Here is an 8058-nt window from a genome sequence, read left to right as displayed (position 1 = left end):
AGAGCATGAAGCAGTCCGCCGCCGGAGAGGAGAAGAGCCTGGTCGAGCTGGAGAAGCAGAACGAGGCGCCGAGAGAGATGGGGAGAGATGGGGAGAGATGGGGAGAGATGGAGAAGCAGAACGAGGCACCGAGAGAGAGGGGGGGGGGGGGGGAGAGAGACCCAGCCGTGCAGCCTTCGCCGAGTAGTAGCGGCGCTGTGCTTGAGAAGGAGGGGCATAGCTCCGCTAGCGAGGGGGCGGCTGGATGGCTCTTCAGGTGCTGTACGCGGACGTCGAGCGGTGGAACAAGTACCAGGCCAACCTCAAGGAGCTGGAGCGCTGCGAGGGCAAGAAGCTGTGGCTCGCGTACGACGCGGAGCGGGGCGAGTACGACCGGCTCAACGACGAGTGGAAGAGCAAGAAGGCCGACATGAAGGAGGCCGAGGCGGAGAAGAAGGCGCTGACCGACAAGGTGCTGCCGCTCAAGGAGCGCGTGGCGTCTGCAAAGCGGAGCCTGGCCAGCAGCACCGAGTCAGTCAAGAAGAACGAGGCGGAGATGAAGGCAGCGGTGGAGAGGAGCGAGAAGGAGGACGACGCCGCCGAAGAGGCCAAGGCGCGGCTGTGCCGCACGGCCCACGGGACTGAACCCACGCTGGGTTCGGCACGGCGGAGGTATGGGACTAGGCCGGGCTGCACAAGGTGGACAAGGCGCTCAAGAAGCTGACCGACACGGTCGGCGAGCTGGAGCGGCGCATCGAAGGCGACGAAGAGGAGCTGCGCGTCGAGGAGCAGAAGGTCAGCGTCGCGTACGGCGGCGACGTGGCGGCGGCGAAGAAGGCGGCGGCTGACGAGGTGCGGTCGGCGCGCCAAGAGCTCGAGGCGCGGGAGGACGACCTGGCCAACTACGAGTTGGGCGAGCACGAGGGGCGCGTGCGCTCCATCGAGGACCAGATCGCCGGCCTCGGCGACCCGATGCGGCTGAAGCAGGTCGAGGCCGCAAAGATGAACAGCGCGGTGCCGCACGTCGGCAAGTGGGTCTACGAGCAGGTGGGCGGCGGCTCGAAGGAGGCGGCCGAGGCCAAGGTGCTCGGGCCGATGCTGCTCTACCTCGACCTGCCCGACAAGGGGCACCAGAAGCTGGCGGTGCAGGCCTTCCCTGCGCGCACCCTCACCTCTTTCCTCGCGCGCGACGAGGGCACGCGCGACCAGCTGCAGGACGAGCTCAAGCGGCGCGGCCCTCAGACGCGGATCACCGTCTTCCGCAACCGCGCCAAGACCTTCTCGCCGGCGCCCAACCGCCCCTCCTCCGCCGACATGAAGCGCTTCGGCGTGACCGCGTGGCTCGACGAGGCGCTCCGGATCCGCGACGACTTGCGCGGCGAGGTGCTCGCCTTCCTCAAGCAGCAGATGGGGGTGGACACGTACCTGCTCGCGACGCCCGCGACGGTCGGCAAGATCGACGCGCTGCAGCAGTTTCTGCAGCAGAGCGGGATGACGGGCGTCACCGTCCTGACGCCCGAGCGCGTCTACCGCTTCGGGCGCTCAAAGTACGGCGCGAGGGCGGCCACGTCGTCGTCGAGCCTGCCGCAGCGGCACCGGCACGCCGCTTGCTTCTCGGTGGTGGTCGACACGTCGAGGAAGAAGGAGCTCGAGGGGCAGCTGAAGGAGGCCAGGAAGGGGCTCGAGCTCAAGCGCAAGGAGCGGCAGGCGGTGGAGCGCGACGTGGGCCAGCTGCAGCAGAAGCTCGACGCGGCCAAGGGGCGGCAGGTCGAGCTCAACAACAACACGGTGCGGCTCAACCGTCTTGCGGCGAGGATCGACCAGGCGAAGAAGCGGCTCGACCCGGCGCGCGAAAGCGTCGCCGGCTTCAACGCGGACGCTCAAAAGGAGGGGTACCGGAGGCGGCTGTGCGACGCGCACCAGCGCTCGCTCGACAGCCTGCAGAAGGCGGCGGCGGCGGTGAAGCGGCACGAGGCGGCGCTGACCAAGCTTGCGCTGGTGCGGGTGGGGCTGGCGGCGGCGGAGGCGCAGCTGGCGGAGGCGGAGGGCAACACGGACGAGCTCGACGAGCGCATCGCGCGGCTGCGGCGGGAGGCGGAGGCGGCCAAGGCCGAGGCAAAGAAGGCGGCCGACAAGGTTGGCGCGCTTGTGCGGGAGGCCAAGGGCAAGGCGGCGGAGTTCGCAGGCAGGAAGGAGGCGCCGCTGTCGGAGGAGGCGCAGGGGGTGTGGGACGCGCTGCCCGCGGGGGCGGACGAGCTCGAGGACAGGATCGCGGAGCTCGAGGCGGAGACGTCGTCGACGTCGGCCGACGGCAACTCGATCAAGGAGTACGAGCGGCGGCGGAAGGAGATCGAGCAGCTCAAGACGCGCGTCGACGCGGCGCAGCAGGCCATCGCGGCGCAGGGCGGCAAGGTCGCGGGGCTCGAGCAGGCGTGGCGGCCTGCGCTCGAGGAGATGGTCGACCGCGTGAACCAAAAGTTTGGCTCGTGCATGGCCGCGTTCCGGTGCGCTGGCGAGGTGTCGCTCTCGGACGGCCGCTCGCTCGACGAGCACGGCGAGCCGGCGGGCGACGACGACTTTGAAAAGTACAAGATCCACATCAAGGTCAAGTGGCGCGACGGCGAGCAGCTGCACGTGCTGGGCGAGGCGGGGCGCGATTCTGGCGGCGAGCGGTCGGTGGCGACGATGGTCTACCTCATCTCGCTGCAGGAGATCAACCCGGCGCCGTTCCGGGTCGTCGACGAGATCAACCAGGCGATGGACTCGACCAACGAGCGAATCATCTTCAAGTGCGTCACGGAGGCGTGCAAGGACGGCGGCAAGCAGTACTTCCTCCTCACGCCAAAGCTGCTTCCCGACCTCGACTACGGCGAGGACTGCGCGATCCAGCTCGTGTTCAACGGGCCGCACAACCGCCGCCGCGACCAGTTCGACCTAAGCCGCTTCTGCTAGCGCCGTCGCTACTCTCCTCGACGCGGTCTACGGCTACGCTGCTCCGGCGGCCGGGGCTCGTCCTTCGCCGCCTGTTGCTCTTCACTGGCGGGCCGCAGGCGTCGTGCGCTCGCGCAAGCGCGCCGACCCGCTGCGTGGCGCTGCGTGTGTGAATGATTCGAATTTTTGTTTTCCCTGATCGAACAAGAAAGCCAAAAAAAAAACAGCTGTCTCGAGTATGGACCTGGACGAGGAGGGCGAGGCGGAGAGCGGCCCTGCGCCTGACGAGGCGGGCGAGACGAAGGAGGGCGACGGACAAAGTCGCGGCGCAGGGGGTCCGGAAAGCGGCGGGGCTGGAGGGGGCGGCCCCTCCCCGAACCTCGCCCTCGGGCGTGTTAGAGTCGTCGGCCAGGGAGGCAGGACTCCCGCAGTGTGTGTGCGGGAGTTGGTTTGTCGGGAGGGAGGGGCAGGCTGCTCACCCACGTGCACCGGGCCAGTGCTTGCACTTTGAATGCCGTGGGGCTCCTGCCCGTGTCCGGGCGTGGAGATGCGAGGGTCGCCCCCCCTTGCCCCACCACTTTGTGTGTGTGGAGAAATCTACCTTACCTTACCTTACTCCCGCAGGGCAACGCCTATGCCGACGCCGCGACGACGGCATACATGGGGGCCAGCGAGATTGAGGATGCCAACGCCGTCATCCGTGGAAGCAGTGAGAACGCGCCCGTGTCTGTACACGGACCGCCGGAGGACGGCAGACAGAGAGGGGGGGCAGGAGGTACTGGACCGGAGGACCTATTATGCCACACGCGGCCACACGAACGAGTGGGTGCGTCACTCGTGTTGTGTCTCGCGCCTTGCGGGGGGGGAGCGGAAAGGAGGAACCTCTTCCCAAGAGCACCACTCTTGGAGCGCCGCCACTACCACCCAGAGCGCTGCAAGCAGCGCCGGGCAAATGACGGCTTACCGCCCACCCAGCCCCCCCTCGGCACACCCCGGCAGCCAATGTGTGACGGCTCGAACCCGCTAAGCCATCCCGCAAGCGGGATAGCCCGCCACTCGAACCCGCAAGCGGGCGTACGAACCGCGAGCGGCTCGCACTCGTGACACGCAGGCGTCCGCCAGACGGCGCCGGGGCTAGGCGACCGAAGAGGAACTACGGCAAGAACCGCACACCACCCGCTGACGAGCGCTCGCGGAACTGGTCCGCGGCGCCCGCCAGGGGCGTGCGCGAGACAGGGCTCGAAGCCCTTTTCTGTGAGCAGGGATTCCCTCCCGGCGGGGGTTGTGGCGGAGAGCCGGCATGGGCAGGTTCCACTTTTGGCGGAGCTGATCGTCGAACCGACCCAGGGGCCCGACCCAGGAACGCGAACCGTTCCCACCGACATGCCCGGCGCGCTGCTGTACTGCCTGCAAGTCGGCGTCACCGTGCCCTCGTGGTCGACGCTCCGTGGCAAAGCTCCGCGCGTGAGCGGTCACGCGGCGGCCGTGACTGAGGCGGGCCGCGTTCTCCTCTTCGGTGGACTGACTGATGGCGCCGGCTCGCCGTGCACAAACGACCTTTGGTCGTGCGAGGACGGCGCGTGGTCCAAGCTGGCGCCCGCCGGAGACGGCCCGGGCGTCCGCATGTACCCGGCGTCCGCCATCGTGGACAGCTCATTGTACGTGTTTGGAGGCTGGGACCCGGCGGCGCCGGGCTCGGGCGGCTCCTTCCTCGACGATGTGTACAAGCTAGACGTCGCGAGCCTGACGTGGGAGCGACTCGTGCAGCCGATGCCGTGCGGCCCCGTCTCGCGTCACAGCGCGTGCACGGTCGGCAAGGATGTCGTCGTCGTCACCTTCCGCGGCGTCACCGTTCTCGACGGCGCGACCGGCGAGATGCGCGAGCAGCCGACAACCGGCGAGGCACCGGTCGGACTGAGCATGTGCGCGGCCGCGCCCCTGGGCGAGTCGTCGATGCTCGTCTTTGGCGGCTCGACCAAGACGCAGGGCATGTCCGCTGACGTGCACGTGCTCGACACGACCAGCTGGGCGTGGCGCAAGCTGCGGCCCGAGGGGTCGGCGGAGGACGGCCGCGTGCCCACGCCGCGCGGCTCGTCGAGCGCGGCGCCCGAGGGCGAGGCCTCGTGCCTGGTCTTCGGCGGCGCCGGCCTCGGCGGCGGCGGGTACGAGGGCGGCGCCGGCCTCCGTGCATTCGACGAGACCTGGCGCGTCCGAGTCGACGGCGACGTGGCCCGCTGGGAGTGCGTGCACGAGGGCGGCGATGAGGGCGCGCCCGCGCCCCGCGTGGCGGCGTCCCTGTCGGCCCTGCCCTCGGGAGCGTTCCTGCTGCAGGGTGGGTGGGACCCCAAGTCCAAGGACACCTTTGACGAGCCGCACGTGCTCAGCGTGTGATTCCGTGTGATCGAGAGGCAGAGGGTCTGAGGAGAGAGAAGAAGAGGGGGAGAGAGGGAGAGAGAGCGCGCGCCGCGCGCGCGACGGGACGCCACGAGAAAAACGGGCGCCGGCCGCCGCGCCGTCATGTATTACATTTAAACTGTTTGGTATTGCTAAAAATATCTCCCTCCGTCACAAGCGTCATATGTGCGGGGGGGATGGGGGGGGGGGGGTTGAAAACCAACAATAAATCACGACTCTTCACAGTGATTTGGGGGCTCGGCAGCTTGTCAGAGCCCTCAGCCGAAGCTGGAGGGCCGGTCCCGTAGCCGAGAGAGCCCGCGCGCCGACGTGAGTTCGACGCGGTCGGGAGGCCTTGCGGAGAGACTAGCGAGATGGCGATCGCTGTACTTCATGGCGATGTACAAGGTCGGCTCTTTCGTTGTGGACGGATCATCTAGCCTCGAGGAAGAAAGAAAACAGACAAACCAAAACGAGGGATGGGAGAAGGACAGGGTCCCCACCTGCACGAGCAGGATCTTGGAAGGACGCGATCAGTGACACAGGGGAACGGGAGTGGGGAGCGCATCGCCTCCACAATCGCTTAGGATAGGTTAGGTAGGAAGGTGAAGATCAGTCAGGCTCAATCGCTCTCGCATTCTTGGAGCACTTGGAGTGCAGTCATCAACCTCACATCCACACACGGCCATCGCAGAGCAGATTGTGAATGAGCTTGCCAGCGGCGAGCGTGTGCGAAAAGCTTTGTTTTAAATTCTTTTGACACTCGTATGTGTGTGTGTGTGTGTGTGTGTGTGTCTACGCCTGAACCAGGTGTCAAATCTGCCGATGCGTGACCTGGTGTACCTGTGTTAGTGCCAGTGCGCGCCAGTCCCGTGCCCAGTGTTGTGCGAGGGAGTTTTGTTGTAAAATTCTTTAGTCCCGCGCGTTCCAAAATTCTTTTGACACACGGGGGCCAGGGTTCCGGCTCCTAGCCGGATAGGGAGGGGGTCTGTTGGGACTGACTCGCGCCAAAACGCCCTACCTACCTACCTATCCCCAGGCCGCGCAGCGAAGCGAAAAAAGATGAAAATAGGGGGTACCTACCTATTGCAGGGCCCTTTTGGGCCAAACAAGACCAACCTACCTACCTATCTGGGAGGGGCCAGCGTGCACCCCCTATCCGGCTAGGAGCCGGAACCCAGGCTCACACATATGCAACTCTCCAGCGCCGACCTCCTCGACGTCCTTGACGACGATCTGCTCGTGGTAGTGGCCGAGCAGCAGGCGGTCCGCTCGGTCCCCGACCTACTCGCCTTCTCCGCCGGCTGCCGCCGGCTCGAGGCAGCGTGCCGGCGCATCGGCGTGCTGCGCGTGCGGCACCAGTCGGAGCTGAGCGTGGCGCTGCTGCGGCGGTTCACGAACATCCGGAGCCTCGAGGTCGACGGCTGCCAGGCGCGCTGGATCCCGCGCCTCGCCGCGACGCTCGCGATGGTGCCCGGGCTCACATCGCTCAGCCTGCACCCACCTCGGGACGGCGGCGGCGGCGGCGACATCTCGAGCGGCGGGCTGCTGACCGACTCGGCGGTGGCGGCGCTGGCGGGCGCGCTGCACGCGCGCGCCTGCCCAAGCCTTCTCCAGCTACAGCTCGACGAGCGGCTCTCGGAGGACCGGTGCCGCGACCTGGCCGAGCCTCTCGCCCCGTCCGCCGGCCTGCTGCTCTGCGTCGCGCACGCGCACGCGCCGCTGCTGCCCGAGGCGTTTGCGCGCGGCGCGTGCGCGAACGCGGCCTTCGCCGACGGCACCTCGGCCCTCGCCCTCGCCTCGCTCCACCCGAGCCATGACCTCGTGAAGTGCTTGCTCGCGCAAGGGGCCGGCGTCAACGCGCCCCGCGCCGACGGGGCGACGCCGCTGATCATCGCGTGCAACCGCGGCCACACGGCGTCTGCCACTCTGCTGCTCGAGGCGCGAGAGACATCTCCCCACACCTCCCCACACCTCCCCACACCTCCCCACACCTCCCCACACCTCCCCACACCTCCCCACACCTCCCCACATCTCCCCACATCTCCCCACACCTCCCCACACCTCCCCACATCTCCCCACATCTCCCCATATCTCACGCCACCCTGCTGCTCGAGGCGCGCGCGGACGTGAACGCGCGCACGGCCGACGGCACCACCGCGCTGCACACGGCGGCGTACAAGGGGCACGCCGCCGCCGTCGCGAAGCTGCTCGAGGCGGGCGCCGAAGTGGGCGCGGCCTGTGTCGACGGCATGACCCCGCTCACAATCGCAGCGCGCACCAACCACGCCGACATCGCGGCGCGGCTGCCTCGAGGCGAAGGCGGCGCCCAACTAATGAACGAGTCAGCGGTGGGTGAGCTGTTCCTTAGGCGCAGCTGCTCGAGGCGAAGGCGGACCCCGCGGCGGTGCTTCGCGACGGCGGCACGCCGCTGCTCGCCGCGGCATGCGAGGCTAGAGGCGGAAAGAAAAGAAAGACGCCGTGGCTGCACCCCAGCCAGCGCTCGAGCGGAGGCTTAGTCCGCCGTCACTCGACCGCACCCCGCTGTCTGCGGGCTCGTGCCGCTCGGACTCACGCGGCGCACCGCGCACTCAGCCCAGTGGTCCCCGCCCCGCGGTTGGCGTGCTCAGCGCGTGCGCGTGGCGCTGCCACCGCACCACCCACGGGAGTGAACCCACACCGGGTTCGAGACCCGGGAGGCGTGTGGGAGTAGGCGTACAAGGGTCACGCGCGGGTCGTGCGCGTGCTGCTCGA

General features: G+C 68.0%; 2 protein-coding genes across 2 annotated transcripts in view; both read left to right on the top strand.

Annotated features, from left to right (window-relative positions):
• EMIHUDRAFT_469686 (hypothetical protein) overlaps positions 1 to 3121 on the top strand; it is a gene marked incomplete at its 5' end in the record, with an annotated part of 5024 nt that extends 1903 nt beyond the window's left edge. Inside the window, 2 exons of the mRNA XM_005774386.1 lie at positions 234 to 547; positions 664 to 3121. Of these exons, the coding sequence (XP_005774443.1) occupies positions 234 to 547; positions 664 to 2931 (2582 nt within the window). The 3' untranslated portion in view covers positions 2932 to 3121. The remainder of the gene's footprint in view (positions 1 to 233; positions 548 to 663) is intronic.
• A 1172-nt stretch (positions 3122 to 4293) lies between these two features.
• On the top strand, positions 4294 to 5301 carry EMIHUDRAFT_116875 (hypothetical protein; the record flags this gene model as incomplete). Its single annotated transcript, XM_005774385.1, has 1 exon — positions 4294 to 5301. The coding sequence occupies one exon, from the start codon at positions 4294 to 4296 to the stop codon at positions 5299 to 5301; it is 1008 nt and encodes a 335-aa protein (XP_005774442.1).
• Positions 5302 to 8058: the final 2757 nt, after the last annotated feature.

The sequence above is a fragment of the Emiliania huxleyi genome (genome assembly GCF_000372725.1).
Source record: "Emiliania huxleyi CCMP1516 unplaced genomic scaffold EMIHUscaffold_312, whole genome shotgun sequence".
NCBI lineage: Eukaryota > Haptophyta > Isochrysidales > Noelaerhabdaceae > Emiliania > Emiliania huxleyi.
Note: the sequence above shows the minus strand (reverse complement) of the source record. Positions and strands in the feature narration are given on the sequence as shown.